General features: G+C 58.0%; 1 protein-coding gene and 1 long non-coding RNA gene across 2 annotated transcripts; both read left to right on the forward strand.

Moving 5' to 3' along the window:
- The first annotated feature begins 204 nt into the window (after window positions 1-204).
- Window positions 205-3,468, forward strand: LOC131482648 (uncharacterized). The gene is made up of 2 exons (XR_009247190.1): window positions 205-570; window positions 2,839-3,468. It is a non-coding gene; the product is annotated as an uncharacterized LOC131482648 (long non-coding RNA).
- A 1,249-nt stretch (window positions 3,469-4,717) lies between these two features.
- On the forward strand, window positions 4,718-12,386 carry LOC131482647 (ly6/PLAUR domain-containing protein 8-like). The gene is made up of 6 exons (XM_058677689.1): window positions 4,718-4,764; window positions 7,132-7,232; window positions 7,507-7,623; window positions 9,471-9,623; window positions 10,728-10,865; window positions 12,162-12,386. Exons 2-6 carry the CDS (start codon window positions 7,178-7,180, stop codon window positions 12,344-12,346), a joined length of 648 nt encoding a protein of 215 aa, XP_058533672.1. The 5' UTR covers window positions 4,718-4,764; window positions 7,132-7,177; the 3' UTR covers window positions 12,347-12,386.
- Window positions 12,387-18,805: the final 6,419 nt, after the last annotated feature.

Raw genomic sequence — 18,805 nt, forward strand, 5'->3', positions numbered from 1 at the left:
AGCACTCAGGGGACCCTGGTCCTGGACTGGGCTGGCTCTGGGTGCCCACGCCTGGCCCCCAGGCAGCAGGATCTCTGGGCTGACCCTGGTCAGCAGCAGCTCTGGCCCCGGGGAGCAGGATCTCTGGGCTGACCCTGGCCCCTGATGGGTGTGGCCCAGCCCTGCCCTGCCAAGGACAGGTGGTTTTTGCATGTCTTCCCAGAACAGGCCTAGGTCAAGGGGAGGTGGAGGAGGAAGTGGAGCCTCTGCAAACAGAACTAGATCCCCCTGAACTGTCACAACCCTTCCGGGTCAAGCTAGGGAGTCAGGTGGGAAGGGCCTGGACAGGAGAGGATCTGGGCCAGCTGTGCCGGCCCACCGTCCTCAGAGCTCCTCCCTGAGGCCCAGCGCTAGGCAGTGAAGCTGCTCACAGCTTTCTAACGTAGGCTCCAAGCCAGGACACCAGCAAGGGCCCTGAGCACCTGCCAGAGCCCTCCAGGTATGCCCCCTCCTGCAGCTGTGGTGCCAGGGCCTTGCCGAGCCAAGGACCTGTGATGTCAGTGGGAGTCAGAGGAGCCTGGAAACCACTAGGTAAGTCCCACTTGCTGGAGTCCTTCAGGTGTGTTCCCTGCTGTGTGTGCTTCCTCCTGCAGTGGGTGCCAGGGCCACACTGGACAGCTGTCCTTGGTGCTCCTTGCAGCTGCTTATAGCTTCCTAATACAGGCTGCAAGCCAGGACGCCGGGGCCCTGAGCACCTGCCGGAGCCCTCCAGGTGTGCTCTCTGCCATCCGGGTTCTTCCCCCTGCAGCTGTGGGTGCCACAGCCATGCTGAGCTGGGGATCTGAGATGCTAGTGGGAGTCATAGGTGCCTGCAACCCCTAGATAAGTCCTACCTCTGAGGTCCTGGAGAGAACCCAGGGTACATCTGAGGCATATGGAGGACCACCCAGATGGGACCTGCGGAGCCCCGAGTTTAGGTTTGGGTCAGGAGGTGGAGCCTAAGCGGCCACAGATGGCCTGGACAGGAGGGTCACCCAGAAGCCACATGCTCATGTCAGAAGTGGTGGGTGGAGTCCAGAGGCTGTGGCCACTGCCCAGGACCGCGAGCAGGGCTGGAGGACTGCAGGGCTTCGGGGCTGGGCCTCAGGTAGTGCTCAGGGAACTGCCCCATCTCAGATCCTCCATCCCTGGGTGCCAGCCCCACCTGCTGTCCTCTGGTCTTGACCTTGACAAGTTTCCCTGCTCAAGAACGTCTCCTAGGCAAAAAGGTATGAAATAACAAAAGCGATAATGACTTTTATGGTAGACAGAACTGCTGCTGGTGTAATCGGTCACACCTGCCTCATCAAGGTGTATAGGCCTGTGTCAAAGACGGGCGTGGATGTCACTGTGTGCCTAGTGTCACACATGCACCAAGCCAGCAAAACTGTTAAGTACCAGCTTTGGTCAATAATCCTGTCCTTCATGGAGGCAAATTTCGTGACTGAAAACCTTCTAGAAGCAGCCACGCCTGATACGGTGCTTCTGGGTGAATGTTTGTCTGCTGTGAGCGCTGGTTTGGCTGAGACCCTAGCGTGGGTTGTAAAGTGTGTAGGAGTGGTGCAGGAGCAGCTGTGAGAGCAGGAGAACCCCAGGGGAGGGAGCCTCTGCCTGGAGCGTGCTGGGGGGATTGCCTATCTCCCAGGGAGAACTCCAGGGGGAGGTGGGAGGGAACCTCAGCCTGAACCGCGGGGGATTGCACATCTCCTAGAATGACTGATGGATGAGCAGAAGCCAAGATGGGGACAGGTTGGTCAGTGTCCCTCTGCCTGCAAGTGATGGTCACAAACTCAAATAAGGCAGAACCAAGAGAACACTGGTGGATGCCACAAGGGTAGGGCTCATGGAGGGAACTCAGATGCTGTGGGGGCTCACAAAGGGCAGGGTCCATGGAGGGTGTTCAGATGGTGTAGGCCTCTTATGGGACAGGGTCCATTGAACATGTCCATGTGGATAGGTCTTCAGCTCAGCAGGGTCCACGGAGGGAATTCAGATGCTGTGGGGCTGACATTGAGCAGGCTCCACGGAGGGAATTCAGATGCTGTGGGTCTGACATTGAGCAGGCTCCACGGAGGGAATTCAGATGCTGTGGGGCTGACATTGAGCAGGCTCCACGGAGGGAATTCAGATGCTGTGGGGCTGACATTGAGCAGGCTCCACGGAGGGAATTCAGATGCTGTGGGGCTGACATTGAGCAGGCTCCACGGAGGGAATTCAGACAGCTGGACACACCATCTTCCGCACTTTTCTCACTTTTGGTTCCTTTAATCTGACCTTGGTGTAGCCATTTCTCCTTACTTATTGCCATGAACCACATTCTCCCCTAAGTTTTAAAAATTTATTCTATTAAATTTTAACATATGTATTTTGGTTTAATGCATTCCATCTCTGGACTACATATGCCTGGATATGTTTATTTTAATGAGCCTCGTTGGTTAAGCTCTTCACATTTGCTTTGTTAGTAGTTGAGATGGTGGGTGCCCCGAGGAAGGGAGCCTGTACCGCAGTCAGGCTGTGCAGCAGGCAGCTGTGGGGAGGAGAATGCCAGCTGAAGCCCCTGCCAGCCAGACACCAAAGCCCTCAGCTGGGACCAGGGCAGGGGAGCCTGAGCTCTGGGTGTGTCCAGCTGGTATTGAGTTTCCTTCACATGGAATTCTGGGTGGGACAAGCGGGTGCCAAGTCTGATGGTTCACCCACATGCTGTTCTTACTGCATCCCAGACAATTTTTTTGAATCCTTCCTCGTTTGCTGTGTACCTATAGTCAAATTTTTGAGATTTTTATTGGGTGTGAATTTTTTCTTTGCTTTTTTCATTCCCAGGCTAGAACTTGCTGCCTAGAACACGGGCCTGCTTGGAGGGGAAAGGCCGTGGATGCTGTTGCCTGCTCCTCCGTCCCCTGTGACCGTGTTCAGCCCGCGAGGTGGTCTGCACAGGCCCTGTGATGGCTTCACGCCGGCTCCACGCACAGCCTCTTCCCAATCCCAATGACTGTGCTTCAGTTCCAGGAAACAGACTGGAACTTGGACTGAGACCTCAGAGGAGTCATTCTGATGGGAGACTCGGCTGGAAGGAGGCTCCCTTGGGGATCTGCCCCCGGGACAGCTCGGGGGACTTTGGTCCAAGGCACAGAGCAGGTAAGGACCAAGGAATGGAAATGAGCATTTCCTAAGCCTTCACTCCCAGGAATACCCCCAGTGGCCAATAGGCTCGAATGTGCACGGCGAGGAAGCAGTCAGCCACACGCCCCCCATGCTGTGATCCCTGACTTCCCTGAGGAGGACACGGTGGCCCTGGAGCCCTGTGACCCACTGGCCCTGCACTCTTTGCTCACTGAGCCCAGGCCACGGAGTCAGTGTGGGAGGAAGGGCGTCCGTCTCTATCCCTCTGGCCTTGCAATTCTTCCATAAACCTTTACATCTTCAATAAAACTTTGGTCTCTGAACTGCTGAGCCCATTTTGCTCATGCCTGGTGCTATTTCTGGAGCTGCTGTGTGCCCTCCTCCCAGTTCCTGCTCACCAACAGGTAAGGGCCCCACCCGCCATGCCTGCCTCCACCTCACCCTGGCATCTGCCTCTCCCTCCATCACACTTGACTTGTTTACTCATTATTGTCCACCTGTTTACGTGTTAACTGTGGTTGTTTTCAGCTGGCCAACACGGGGGGGAGCAAAGGGCTCCTCTGTCTGTCCAGCTCTATGCGGGAGAATGACACGGACAGGCACCAGGTGAGCAAGTGAGCACATTTCAGAGTGAAGCCAGGAACTTCTTTCAGATCTCCCACTTGGATGCAGGGCCCAAGGACTTGGGCCACCCCTCGTTGCTTTCCCAGGCTGTATGTAGTGAACTGGATCAGAAGCGGAAGAGCCAGGACTTGAACTGGTGTTCGTTCATATGAGATGTTGGTGCCACGAATGGAGGCTTAGCCTGCAATGCCATTGTGTTAGCCCCATATAGTTTCTTCTTGTTCATCTTATTTCTTCCCACTGTGGATTCTTGACACTGTGGGTGGGTGACAGTGGAATGGGTGGGGATCCCAGCAAGCAGAATTCCTCAGCTGCCCGAGCAATGCCCGATGTCCAAGCCTGGGAGCTTGGACCCGGGGAGCGGTTCTGGGGGCACGAGGGGACAGCCTGGAGGCAGAGCCAGACCTCCCTCTGGTTGGGAGCGTTTGTCTGACCCTGACTGACCTCAGCCCCTGGCCTTCTGGGACTGCTAGCCCAACAGTGGACCTTGGGGAACCCTCAGAGGGGGTTGCTCCCTGAAACACAGTGAGGTGAGCACACTGGCTGCGGGGGACCTGAGTCTCATTCCCAGGCTGTTCTGAGCCCTGAGCCTGCCATGCAGGGTGCCTCCACATCTCCTTCCTGGAAATGGGGCTGCTCTGGGAGGCTTGTCGTGAACAGGCTGCCATATGAGACTGATTTCCTGGGCCGTGACCTACAGTGAGCACCACTGGCCTCTTACCAGTTCCTTGGCGCTTCAGTTAAAGTAGGTCTTTACCAGGGCAACAGGAATCCTTAGACTCTGGCAGTGTAAAACACTGCTGCTCAGCTGCCAAAGGGTTAATATTCCATGTGCTGCCCTTGGGCAGGGCGGCAGGGCACAGTGTGGAAGCCAGAGGCCCCTCCCTGGGAGGCAGCCGCCCTTTCTGGTGGTGTGGCCATGGGCTATATAAGGTGCCTCGCACCTCATCCACTGCCATGGGACCCACTGTCCTCAGGACCATCTCAGGCCAGATCCAGCAGGTGAGGGGCTGCGAGGCCGGGGCTGAGCCTGGTAGAGGCCGAGACCCAGGATGGACCCAGGGCCGGCCCAGGTCCTGCCCTGCTGCTGTGTAGACGGGACGTTGTGGTGGCTGCTGCTCCTTGGCGTTGTCCTCTGCTGTCAGCAGTGTGGAGAACGGGCTCTGCAGTGAAGGGACGATGTGGGCTGGGACGTGGTTTGATGTCACTCCACTGTGAGCTACGTGTGCCCTCTGTGTATTCTATGTGCTGTGCTGTATGTGCGTAGGGTGCGAGGTTTTGTCCATGTATGTACTGTGTTTATATTGTCAGGGGTGCCCTGTGCATGCTGCCCATGTGTGCCATGTTGCTCATGTGTGTGCTGTGTGTGTGCAGTGTCACCCATGTGTGCTGTGTGTGTAGTATGTGCTGTGTCACCCATGTGTTCTGTAGTGGTGTGTGTGGTGTGTACAGTGTGTGCAGTGTCACCCGTGTGGGCTGTGTGCACTCTGTTGACCTGTGCATGCCCAGTTGTCCATGTGTGTACCTCACATGTGCTGTGTATTTTGTGTCATCCTTGCAGGCTGCTCTGTGGGTGCTGCACCCTCACAGCCTCTGCAGTGTGCTCCCCTGTGTGGGAGGTGCCAGCTGTCATAGCAGGCCCTACCAGGCCATGCAAAGTCCCAGTGAGAGGATGTGATAGCGGCAGGAATGACAGAGAAGGTGCTCTGGCCATCCGCATGGGCCCTGCCTCGACCCCTAGCATTCCTGTATCATTCACCCACTGGGAGGTCGTAAGGGCTCTGGGACCCACCACAGGGTCACCTCCGGGCCCCACCACGGGGTCAGCTCCTGGACCCACCACAGGGTCACCTCCGGGACCCACCACGGGGTCAGCTCCTGGACCCACCACAGGGTCACCTCCGGGACCCACCACGGGGTCAGCTCCTGGACCCACCACAGGGTCACCCCCTGAACCCACCACGGGTGGTGAGTGATGTGGTGTGCCTGGTGTGTGCACTGTGTGGGGGTTACCAAGCTGTGTTTGTGGTTTGGTATAGCACGTGGTTGTTATGGGATGCGGGTGGTATGCATGTCTGGTGTGGTGGATAACATGTACATACGACGTGTATGCAGAGGATGCATGTGTTGTGTACGCTGTGTGCACACATGTGTGGGTGCTGAGGTGTGTGTATTGTGTATATGGTGTAGCTGTATCCATGTGATACGATGTGTGGCATGGGTGTATAGTGTGGATGTATGTGGAGCGTGGGGTGTGGTTTGTGTGTGGATTGGTGTGAATATGTTGTGTGGCACGTGTGTGACATGCATGTGTATAGCATGGGTGTGGTGTGTTGGGGGTGTGTGTGGTAAGCTGGGAGGGGCTGCAGCTCCCCAGGGAAGGTGGGCTCCTCCCTGTCCGCTGGACTCTGGTCTGGAGCAGGATAAGTGGGCGTGTGGCAGTGTGGCTCTGCCCCCACAGAAGTCCGAGGACAGCAGCCTGCCAGGGGCTTTCTGCAATGGGTGCTGGTGCCCGTGCCCACCCCTAGAGGAGTGGCTCCTGTGCCCTGGGAGTGGGACTGCTGGCACAGGACATGACCCTTCCCTGAGTGCCAGTGAACTTGACCTTAACTGTCTATGTGGTTGTGACCACGGTTAACACAGTAAGTGAGGATGAGGGGTCAGTGCAGGGCAGGCCAGCCAGGGGCTCTCCGAGCTGCGCTGAGCCCAGGCCATCAGAGTGTGGCCTCTGACCCAGCTCTGCGGCCACTGTGTCCAGGCCAGATCTGCCAGCCATCTTCTGCAGGGAGGCAGTGTCAGCTCACCTTGAGGGACACAGGCCCCGACTGTGACACTTCCCAGAAGGGACACCTAGACTTTGGGAGTCTTACCTGACCCTGCCAGGGCTCGATTTCTGCCCTGGTGCTGGTTCAGTGCCTGAGTGATCCAGGGTGAGTGACATGAGGTGTTACATGTCAGGGGGTTACACGAGGGAGCACATGTCACATGGATCACACGAGGCACACAGCAGAGGAATCCCATGATGTGGCACCTAGCAGGTGAATCACACCAGGACGCGGACGTCAGGTGTCTGAAGGAGCCGGTGCTCAGAGGGGTGTGCCAGAGCATGTGGTGACACAGTCCCTACATGCAAGGGGACATGCTAGGGGAGACGGACGCTGCGGAGAGGGGCTCCCCAGGAGGTGCCCCGGGCTGTCCCCGTGGGTGACACTTCTGCAGCGGTGGCATACAGAACTCCCAGGACTGTGAAGGAGGGTGGCCTGGGGGCAGGACCAGGGCAGGGTGTACGTCATGGCTCCACGCTCCTACTCCTAGCTGATGTGGGGGTGACGTGCTGCCCCCCACCTGGCTGCCTCCCTGTGTCTGCAGGCTCCAGGCTCGCGGCCCCGCTCTCAGGAGAGTCAGCCCCAGCGCCATGAGGAGCATCCTGGTCCTCGGCCTCCTGGCCGCGCTCACCGTGGTGGCTGTAGGTGAGAGAAGCTGTGTGGGCCCCTAGGACCTTCCTCCTGCACCCAGGGTCTATCCCTCATGCCGGTGGGGTGTGGGAGGCTCCCCGGTGCTTCCTGTGAGCTCATGGCCAGCTGGGCCTCCCCACTGTGGAAAGGGGAACAGATGAGGGCGCTCTTTGTCCTGCCATCTAGTTTGGGGGTCGCCAGAAGGTGGGGACATGATCCTCTTTGACCTTGACGTCGGCTCTGTCCTGTGAGTGTCCCTGGGTGTGGACCACGAGAGCTGTCTCCACAGAGTCCCTGGAGTGTGCCCAATGTTACTCATTTTCACCCGACTGTAACGCTGACCCCAGCCCATGCCCTGAAGATGCCAGCGGGAGCTGCTGCACTTCCTCGGCCAGCTGGCCTGTAGGTAAGCATGGGCTGTGTGCCACCCCACCCCAGGAACCTGGGTGGGAAGGACAGTGAGATGATGCCAGCTGGGCCAGGACAGGGGCCATGGAGGTAGCTCCGGGGGGAGCAGCTCCTGGCCCTGGGAGCAGGAGAGAGGTGGGGCTGGCGAGAGGAAGAGGTTCGTTCAGCAGCCTCCTCGGGGGCAGGGAGGCTTGGTCAGCGAGGGCAGCCCGCCAGCCCTGGGCCTGTGCCCCTGCTCTTTCCCTTGGCATGAGAACAGCTCGAGGTCTCCCACACGTGTCTCAGGGACATGTGCACACAGAGCAGCAGGAAGGGGAGCGTGGCGGCTCTGTGTACCAGGTGCGTGTCAGCAGGGCTCAGCACGGCCGCCTTCACTGCCGTGTGCTCAAGGGAACGTGCTCATCTGAGACACAAGCACACTCTGACATGATATGTGATGTCCATGAACTTAGTGAAGTCCTCTTTTTCTTGGATTTTAAATAGTTTTACACCAAAATATGCGAAGCCTTTAATTCAATTTCTCCGCAAGACAGAGAACAGACACACACCATTTCCCCTGTAGTTTCCCTGTGGACCCTTCACTGTTGGTCTCTGCTGAGGACTTCCAGTAAGACACAGCCACCACACTGTCGTAACTGACACACTGACGGGCAGCTGCAGTTCCTCTAATTCTGGGTCATCGTAAGACTCAGGTGTTCACAGATGCTGTGATGCTGCGATACCACTGATGTATGCAAATTTAAACCAAAACAAAGTTTTGGCATTTTTTTAAATGTTGGAATTAATTTTTTTTAACCAGATCTGTGATCTTCCTCTTTCTCTTTCTCTCTCTCTCTCTCTCTCTCTCTTGTCTGAGTCTGATTTGTGGGAGAAGTAGACCCATTGGTGTAAGGCTGTCCTGTTCTGGCTTCCGTTGATTGTGTCCTCGTGGTGTCACTTAGCTGTCCTCCTGTTCTTGGTATTTCCACCAACTGCACATGTGCCCCCTGGTGGTTCTCTCTGGAACAATGGAAACATGGGAGCCAGTGCTGTCCTGGACAGTGTCCAAAGGGTGCCTACTGGGCACTGCTGGGAGTACAGCTAGGATGACCAGTGAAGTTCATTTAGAATCTGACTCACTTGGAGTTACATTTTAAAAAAATTTATTACTTCACTTGAAGGTCAGAATTACAAAGAGAGGTAGAATAAGAGAGGAATTCCCATGTGCTCTTCACCCCCTAAATGGCCACAGAGGCCAGGGCTGTGCCAGGCCGAGCCAGGGTAAGATCTGGAGCTCCGTGCAGGTCTCCCACGTGGGTGAGGGCCCCAGGCTGCTCCCTACAGCCTGAGCAGGGGCTGGATTGGAAGAGGAGCAGTGAGAACAGGAACCCAAGCCATAGGGATGCTGACAACGCAGGCTTCAGCAGCTACACCACAAGGCTGGCCCCTAGACGGACATTTAAATGGGCACATAGCACCACCCTGGACATTCCTAGTCTAGACACTGTACTGGGCTTAGGCTCAGTTCCAGGCAGAGCAGGTGCATCTGTCTGCTTCTCCTCTTGGGGAGGCGGAACCTGACAGGTGGTCTAGGTGACACCCTTGGATGTCACCTGGCCCCCACTTCTCAGCTCTCTCCTCTGCCTGGGCCTCTCCTACCTTTCCTGTGCTGCCCTGCTCAGGTGGGGCTGCCTGAGGGAGGAGCGGCTTGATTCTCACTGGTAGCCCTCTGAACTACGTCTAAGTCCGCATGGAGTAAGCATAGTGTTTTCTGTTCCTGCCAGAAGCAGCAGCTATTCAGGGTCCCCAGGCTCCCCACAATCTCTCGTTCCTGGGACTAACGGTCTGTGTTTTACCTTTTTGTAGATGGAGAGCTCAAAAGTTACCATGAGAAGTTCTGCTCAGGACTTCCGGCTGGCACGTCTTTGGGTTTTGCTATCCGGGTGACTGGGCAGAAACCTGCCTGGTTTACAACCCACTGCTCCCAGGAGACTTGCAGTGCCATGTCACTTGCTGAAGGTGGGTGTTGCAATCAGTCTACCTCGCTGCTTCCTCTCAGCCCACCTACTCTGTTTGCCGCTGTGCTCCCCACCCACAGGGGACTCCTCCAGCCAGGCCCTCCTCTGACACATGAGTGACACTCACCCTGAGTGACAGCAGCCAGGGCACACAGCACAGCCAGCACGGCCTGCTCAGCGGGGACAGGCAGCAGCTCTACAGGCTGAGGGAGCCTTGGTGATGCATTCCAGATTCTCCTTTGACCCCAGAGGCAGAGAGGCAGCCCAGGACACACAGAGTCTTCCCTGGCTTGTTCACTCCCCATTCCCACAGCGCTGGAGGCTGGGCCAGGACAAAGCAGGAGCTGGGAACGCAGGCTAGGCCTTGCACATGGGGCAGTGGATTCTAGGACCTGAGTCAGCGCTCGATGTCTCCCCGGGGTGCACGTGGGCAGGAGGCTGGGTCAGGAGTGGAGCCAGGACTGGGATCCGGCCCCACGATGGGACACAGGCACCCCCAGAGCAGTCTTGGCTGCTGGGTCAGACGCCTTTCTGGCTGGGAGAGGCATGTGGGCTCCTCAGCAGTTCTCAGACCTGGGACCTCGGCACTGCTGGGAAGACTCTAAGTCTGCAAAGGGGCTGAGGACCCCAGAGAACTATTGTCCATGTGCCTCCCCCTGTGAGTGTTCACCACTCAGAAATTCAGGCTGAGTTGGTTCTCATTTGTCGCTAAAGAGGCTCTGACCTCAGGAGCCCTGCAGGAGCCTCAGGGCTCAGGGTGCTGCCCCATGCTCTAGAGCTGCTGCTGTGTCTGGAAGCCCTGCATGCTGGAACCCTGTGTGTGCGTGTGCACCTGCCTGAGATGCAGGTGCAGTGTCAGGAACACTCAGGGTCTGGTGCTGGCTGAGGGTTGGCTTCAGCGTAAAGGGCTCCCTTTGTCCTCTCAGTCTGTACCCTACAGACGTGCTGAAAGTGGTTGTGCTCCAGGGAAGATCTGTGTCCTCGGGAGTAGCTGTGATTGGGGAAACTTTATAGCTGGGACCTGATCTGTCCACCCCCGCGCTCTCCCTGCTTGCCTGCCGTCCCTGGGCAGTGCTGTGTCCTGAGTGAGACTCTTTCCTCCCAGACTTCCCAGAGAGTGGGAGCGGCAACACCCAGTGTCCTGCCTGCCTAGGATCTAACGTCACCTCCTGTGTTGGGACACCCCAGACGTGCAACGCAGGAGAGCAGTGCATCGACCTCTATGCAGAAGTTGTCGTTGGCGGTACGTTGGGGCTCAGTCTCTTCAGGGATGCTAGGAGCTGGGTTAACCCAGAACTGGGTGGCATGACAAGGTGTAAGGCTGGGATGCCTGTGGCAGGGAGAGCCTGCTCTGGGCTCCTGGTCCTGAGCTGCTGTAGTCCTGCCTTGTTGACCTCCTGCCCCGCCCTCTCAGCCCTGCCAGGGCCTCCCCTCTAGAGCTGTGGCTGTTCTCACACAGATGTGACGGCATGGCCGTTCTATTTCTGTGTGCCTGCATTCTCCTTCCCCACTGATCATGGGAGATGCTCACTTAGGGCAGCTGGGCCGGGCAGAGAACATCACATCCAGCTCCCCAATCCTCTACAGCGGTGGATCCACAGCACATGGCAGGGTCCATACCACAGCACCAGGCCCTGGGCCAGCAACCCCTGCCATGCAGCAGCTGTGACCAGGCTCCAGGCATGGCTGGTCTGGTCCTCCTGGCTACCAGGGCCTGCCTGCTGGGTGAGGGGCAGGCAAGTTCCACGGGTGGGGTCTGGAAGGGAACATACCCATTCCTTCCACACCCAGCAGTCAAGACCCGCTCAGTGGCCATCCTGGCTGTGGGGAGGCAGAGGGTCCTGCAGGGAAGGGCAGCTCCAGTGAACAGCCCCCAGCCTCTGCCTAAACCTCGGCAGGCAGAAGGAGCTCTAGTTGGGCACGTCCCCAGGACAGCTGATCTCAGTGCGTGGGGGACATGGATGGGCACTGGGGGCCGAGGCCTCCCTGTGGTCAGGGGTTCCTCAGGGTCGGCCCCACAGGGGTCTCTCTGTAGCTGGATGCTCCTTTGTAATCACAGCAGAGGCTCCCACCTCACCGGTACCATGACCTGGCCTCCGGTGCTGACCAACAGCAGGAACCGCTGCTCCTCTTCCCCTACCAACCATGCCAGCTTAGTGTTCAGTGGTCACTGAACAGACAAGACAGTCACTCTGTGTTCCTTCTGGCTTCCTTTGCTCCTGTTTAGCGGGTTCAGAGGCAGGCGGCACTCAGGGCAAAGAGGGATGGGGTCTGGACCCAGCCTGGGTGAGGAGGGCACATGTCAGTTCCTCTTGGGCTGGGATACTCTGCACCTCGAGAAACAAGGGAGCCTATGGCCCATGGCCCTGGCCTTGTAGCCCTCTGGCTTCACAACCCAGCCACTGTGTTCAGGTGCCTCTGTCTTATGCTTACAAAATCACTCAGCTGCTGGCACTCTTCCCAGAGCCACAGCTCTGGCCATGCAGCTGTCTGGCCACATGGCCCAATCATGACACTTACGCCCCATTTGTGTCCACAGGCGCCGTGCAGTACCGGCTGGCGCTCAAAGGCTGCTCCAGCATCAAGGAGGCCGCCTGCAACTACCTGTCTGCGGGGAACATCGCCGTGGGGAACGTGGTCTTCAGGCACCTGCAGTGCAGCCCAGCCCTCCCCAGCAGCGCCACCTGCAGCTCGGGCCTGGGCCCGGCCACCCTGCACTCCTGAATCTGTCCAAGGTCTCAGGCTGGGGCGGCGGCTGCTCCATGAGTTCCCCTCCCACCTTGCTTGGCCCCTAGCTCTGTCCAGCCTGCCAGGGCCCATTGTCACAATGGCCCTGCCATCCCCTGCTGGGCACAGGTGCCCATCCCAGTGTGCCTCTCCATGCCCCCTTCTGTGGAACCTGTATCATGGTCATGCCTGCGTGTGTGTCCAGCGACAGGAGCAGCGTGTCTTCCTGCCTGGGTCCGTGCCTCGTGGCAACACATGCAGAAGTGGCCCGGTAGGAATGTTTTTCACTGCTATTAATAAAGGATCAGGCATGACTTGTCTCAGCTGTCACTTAGCTCAGCGTCTGACCTGAGGTCACTGTAGGCTGACTCACCTTGCAGGGTCAGTGTGGAGTTCCTGTGTCCCCTTGGCCCAGCCTTCCTGCGTGTCCACCCCCAACCTAACCACAGGGTACCTGGGCCCTTTCCCAGCCTTATCCCTTCCAGGGATCCTCAGGCTCTTCCCCTGGGGACCCATGGACCCTCCCCCGACTCCTAGATGAGGAGGAGGGGATTGGCAGCTGGGCTGTGGCTCTCTTTCCCAGGGGCCTGGTCAGCAGGTGGCTCTGGTGACCCCTCCCTCCATCCCTGCTAATGGCTGTCTGCCACACTCCACCAAACATTCTTCTTGTTTCTAAAAACAATAGACTTGGCTGGGTCTTGCTGAAGCTGGGAGCTAGGAGCTTCATCTGGGTCTCCCATGTGACTATAGGGTCCAAACAGTCAGGCCAACCTCTGGTGCCTTTCCCAGGCCACTAGCAGCATGCTGGAAGGGACATGTAGCAGGCAGGGCATGAACAGATGCCCACAGGGGAAACTGGCCATCCAGGATGTGGCTTTACCTGCTAAGCCACAACACCAGCCCAAGGTGTAACACATCTTGGTTTAGAAAGGCTCAGAGCAGAAGTCCCCAGGGGGACCTGTCCTCTGTGTAGCTGTGCGTGGTTGCACAGCTGTCCAGCAGCTCCTCCCAACCCGGGGTCCTGCGACTTCGCAGAGGCAGTATGTTCAGGGGTTCGGTCACCCCCAGTCCTGGAGCACTGGCCAGCAGCCTTGAACTGTCTGAGCCTTTCCTGTCTGCCTGTGTGATCCTGCCCCTGGGAGGCCCCCAGCACACAGCAGGTGACTACCCTGCCCCCGGCTCAGGCAGAGGCGTGTCCAGCAGAGAGGCCACCTTGCTCCTGTGCCCACACAGCTCTGACCCCTTCTCTGCCACATTTCCTGGCCTGTGGAAAGCCCCCTATCAGCTCCTGTTGGGGTCACACTGTAGTTACTGAATGCTGGTTTGTCATGGGGACAGTGCCTACTGGACAGTTAGTTTCCTGGGCAGAAAAGCTGAGAGAGGGTTTGGGAACCCTGCAAGGTCTGGCCCAGAGCTGGACGAGGCTCTCCATGACCGCGGGTCCCGGGGCAGTCCTAGAGACCCAGGCATTCTGCTCCCCAACTTGGCTTCAGATCAGTGCAGTGGTGGCCATGGGTCACTAAGGCCTCTTCCTCCCTGACTGTGTGCCTGATTTAGAACCTCACAACCCGGCTTCGTACTCAATGTGCTTGTGGGGGCACTGGTGGGGGGATGTCACGGAAGCAGGAGAAGCTCAGCTTCCCCAGGAACGCAGAGCCTGAGGCCTGGACCTGGCCACGCTCCATCCTCTCTGAAGGAGGGGCCCTGTTACCTGGGACCCTGGCCTGCAGCTGGCTGCAGTGGACTCCCACTGCCTGTCTGCTGCCTTCAGGTCGGCCTGTCCTCCTCATCGTTTGTATTTCTGGGAGTCTGGGGCCTCGTGTGCATCCCTGATACACCCCAGTCCCAGCAGTCACCCAGAGCTGCCCACAGTGGATGTCTTCTGGCCATGTCGAACTCCTCACCCTCTAGTGCTTTCTGGAAACTTCTCTGCACCTGCTTGTGGGACGGCCCCCTGCTCTCAGCTGCATGAGATCTGAGCTGTGGTTTCTGAGCCTCTCTGGGCGGTGGGACATTGCTTAGTTGTGGCAATTTGCTATCACAGAGAATGTGTCACACGGAGCCGCAGACACACCACTTTCAGAGCTAGGGTGACGTCATGGCTTCACAGGTGTTGTGAAGTGACTGAATCCATCCCAAAATGAGTTGGCAGCAGACTCTTAGAAGCTCACGAGGCTTTATTCACTGGCCAGTGCTGACCAGTGGACTGTGCTGTACCCAACAGGCAGAAGAGGGGAATAGCCCCAACAGGCCATTATCAGGAACTTTTAGGCTCACACCAGCTTCGAATTACCCAATCAACTAAGCTAGTGTTGGCAAGTAACCCCAGTATACAGCATCCAATCAACTCAACTGGTGTGCGTTACAGATCATCCAATCAGTTGACAGGAGCACAGCACAAACTCCCAATGTAAACACCCTGGCTGGTAAATCAGCACCACTCCAGCACAGCTCTAGCACAGCTCCAGCACCATGCCAGTATTGCTCCAGCACCGCTCCAGTACTGCTGCAGCACAGCTCCAGCACCACTCTAGCACCGCTCCAGCACAGCTCCAGCACCGCTCCAGCACCACTCCAGTACTGCTCCAGCACCACTCCAGGATCGCTCCAGCACTGCTCCAGCACCACTTCAGCATCGCTCCAGCACCACTCCAGCACAGCTCCAGGATCGCTCCAGCACCACTCCAGCACCGCTCCAGCATCACTCCAGCACAACTCCAGGATCACTCCAGCACAGCTCCAGCACCGCTCCAGCACCACTCCAGCACCACTCCAGTACTGCTCCAGCACAGCTCCAGCATCACTCCAGCACTGCTCCAGCACAGTTCCAGCATCGCTCCAGCACCGCTCCAGCATTGCTCCAGCACTGCTCCAGCACCACTCCAGTACTGCTCCAGCACAGCTCCAGCATCACTCCAGCACTGCTCCAGCACAGTTCCAGCATCGCTCCAGCACCGCTCCAGCATTGCTCCAGCACTGCTCCAGCACCACTCCAGTACTGCTCCAGCACAACTCCAGCATCACTCCAGCACAGCTCCAGTACAGCTCCAGCACCACTCCAACACCACTCTAGCATCGCTCCAGCACTGCTCCAGCACAGCACCACTCCAGCACCACTCCAGCACCACTCCAGTACAGCTCCAGCACTGCTCCAGCACCACTCCAGCGCTGCTCCAGCACAGCTCCAGCACCACTCCAGTACAGCTCTAGCACTGCTCCAGTACAGCTCCAGTACAGCTCCAGTACCACTCCAGCACTACTCCAGCACTGTTCCTGCACTGCTCCAGGGGCCCATAAGGCAAGCATCACGGGTTACAGAGGCCAGCTTTGCCGGCAGCCAAGTTTATAAGTAGACAGAGGAAGTTGTTCTAATTTCCTGGTCCTGGTCCTGTATCTGTGTCCCTAACTGAACACTTGATTTTCTGTGTAGTCGCATAGGGCCTGACAAAACCAACATCATTGTGAATTCCCTGAAGTCACAGCTGGGCCAGCCTCATGAATCCAGGTGGGCTGGTCAGGCCGGCCCCACCATCCGGTGGAAGCATGGGGGAAATTGCCCTCTTGGGGAGTATGCTGTTCCAAGCCCCCAAGCCCTGCGAGGCCCAGCACTGTTGATTGGAAAGAGGAGGGTTTTACTCCTCGTTTCCCAAGTGTTGGAGTTGGAGTATTCTCACAATCTTCAAAGGAAACCAGGTGGGGTGTGTGTGTGTGTGTGTGTGTGAGTGTGAGTGTGTATGATTTGCTCACGCTACCTTCCCTGTTTCTGTGGGAGGCTGAGACTCGGCCCCTCATTTGGAAAGTGTCTTGGCTTGCCTGGGGAAGCCGGCATTTTCTCGCATTCATCGGTGCTGTGTTGCCCGAGTTTACAGAAGTTTTATGATATTTTACCTGATTCAGGTTCATAACACAATTACAACATCAGGAAATTGGTAAGCTATTCACATTATCAAGGTGCTGTGAGGGCTAATAGAACACACACAGTTGGTTAGTAAGCTTCACAGCCTGACAAGGCAGCAAACAGTGCATAAAGGCCCACAGCTGTCATTTAATATGGTTCTATGAATCTTATGTTCAAACGTTTTGCACAGAGAGAGAGAGAGCGAGCCCCTGAACCCCCAATGGCTCATGCTCTAACACCTGTCACATAGGGCCTGCAGGGTCCAAGCCAGGACTCCACCAGCATCCTGGGCACCCGTCACTAGGGGGCACCATTGTCTTATGCCACAGGGAGTCTCCTGGGGGTCAGGGGGGTTCTTGGACAAGGTGCAAGTGTGTGGGGGATAGAGGACGGTCACCGCCAGGTGTGGGTGGCCTTCACGCCCCAGATGAGCCCCTTACCTGACTTTCTGCTGATCACCCACTGTGTCTCCGACCTCTGAGGGTTTAACCTTGGCCCGCTGGTTGTGGGCAGCTGCGTCCCTCACCTGTCCCCTGGACTGGATCAGACTGCAGGTTGAGACAACCCCAGGGGCTCCAGAAGCCCTGGATGTCCCCAGGAGCCAGTGAGACTGCCGGGGGAGGCCTGGCCTGTGTGGACTTCAGATCAGCACTGCTACCAGGTTTGTGTCTGGGGCTCCCCCAGTCAGACCAGGAGGCAGAGCCTGCTGCTCCCTGAGTCAGCGGTCACTCACCCACAGGACAGAGTGGGTCCCTCACCCACAGGACAGAGTGGGTTCCTCACTGCACGTTGCAGGGTGCAGCTTGCTGAGTCTCCCTTTCTGCAGCCCCTGAGGGTTTCTCTGTCTGAGATCCTGGATCTTGCTTGGGTGACCATGACTTCCCGGCTGGGTGTCTGCAGCGGCGACAGGAGGCCAGGCAAGGCAATGAACTGTCCACTGTGTACTTGGGTGATGAATGTCCAATGCCAACGCTCAGCTGCCCCGCCAGGAAGGATTCAGCATAGAGGACATAGGAGGATTGAGAAGAGAGGAAGGTGTCTCCAGGAGAGAAGAGGAGAGAGGAGGAGAGGAGGAGAGGGGAGGAGAGAGGAAAGGAGGGGAGGCAAGGAGAGGCAGGGGACACTCCTTTGGCTGGCCACTCTTGTCCCACTTTGCAGGACCCCAGGCTGTAACATCACAGAGCAGCTCAGTGTCTATCAGAAAAGAGAAGGGACATGCTGCTGGCCGTTCTCTGTGTCAGAGGAGTCAGTGGGCAGTAATGAGGGGAATGGGACTGTGTGGCTGGTGTGTGAGTGAGCTGTGGACTGCTTGATTGTGGGTTAATGCAAGACTGTAGGACTGTGTGACTGTGTACGTGACTGTAACCAACAGTATGACTAACTACACGACTGACATGACTGACATGTGACTGACACTGAAGTGAGAGGTGGTGGTTAGGTCCATCCTACACAGTGAATGGGGTCCTGGGCAGGTGGACAGTGCCCTGGGGAAGGAGAGGGTTCTGGGGCAGACTGGACAGTGCCCTGGGGAAGGAGAAGGTTCTGGGGCAGATTGGACAGTGTCCTGGGAAGGAGAGGGTTCAGGGGCAGATTGGAAGTGCCCTGGGGAAGGAGGGGGTTCAGGGGAAGGTGGGACAGTGTCCTGGGGAGGCCTGGGGCAGGTGGGACAGTGTCCTGGGGAGGCCTGGGGAAGATTGGACAGTGCCCTGGGGAAGGAGCGGGTTCTGGGGCAGATTGGACAGTGCCCTAGGGAAGGAGGGGGTTCAGGGTGCAGATTGGACAGTGCTCTGGGGAAGGAGGGGGTTCAAGGGCAGGTGGACAGTGCCCTGGGGAAGGAGGGGGTTCTGGGGAGATCTGGGGCAGGTGGACAGTGCCCTGGGGAAGAAGAGGGTTCAGGGGCAGGTGGGACAGTGTCCTGCGGAGACCTGGGGCAGGTGGGAAAGTGTACTGGGGAGGCCTGGGGCAGGTGGGACAGTGTCCTGGGGAGACCTGGGGCAGGTGGGACAGTGCCCTGGGGAAGGAGAGGGGCAGGTGGGACAGTGTCCTGCGGAGACTTGGGGCAGGTGGGACAGTGTCCTGGGGAGATCTGGGGTAGGTGGACAGTGTCCTGGGGAGGCCTGGGGCAGGTGGGACAGTGTCCTGGGGAGGCCTGGGGCAGGTGGACAGTGTCCTGGGGAGATCTGGGGCAGGTGGGACAGTGTCCTGGGGAGATCTGGGGCAGGTGGACAGTGTCCTGGGGAGGCCTGGGGCAGGTGGGACAGTGTCCTGGGGAGGCCTGGGGCAGGGGGACAGTGTCCTGGGGAGACCTGGGGCAGGTGGGCAGTGTCCTGGGGAGACCTGGGGCAGGTGGGCAGTGTCCTGGGGAGACCTGGGGCAGGTGGGACAGTGTCCTGGGGAGACCTGGGGCAGGTGGGACAGTGTCCTGGGAGATCTGGGGCAGGTGGGACAGTGTCCTGGGGAGGCCTGGGGCAGGTGGGACAGTGTCCTGGGGAGACCTGGGGCAGGTGGGACAGTGTCCTGGGGAGACCTGGGGCAAGTGGGACAGTGTCCTGGGGAGA

This window comes from Ochotona princeps, chromosome 19 (assembly GCF_030435755.1).
Source record: "Ochotona princeps isolate mOchPri1 chromosome 19, mOchPri1.hap1, whole genome shotgun sequence".
NCBI lineage: Eukaryota > Metazoa > Chordata > Mammalia > Lagomorpha > Ochotonidae > Ochotona > Ochotona princeps.

Excerpts from the sequence above, each read along its gene's own strand:
- LOC131482647 (XM_058677689.1), top strand. The coding sequence starts at position 7,178 with ATGAGGAGCATCCTGGTCCTCGGCCTCCTGGCCGCGCTCACCGTGGTG. Across the intron at positions 7,233-7,506 it reads GCTCACCGTGGTGGCTGTAG|AGTCCCTGGAGTGTGCCCAA; the intron begins GTGAGAGAAGCT and ends CTGTCTCCACAG. Across the intron at positions 9,624-10,727 it reads TGCCATGTCACTTGCTGAAG|ACTTCCCAGAGAGTGGGAGC; the intron begins GTGGGTGTTGCA and ends CTTTCCTCCCAG.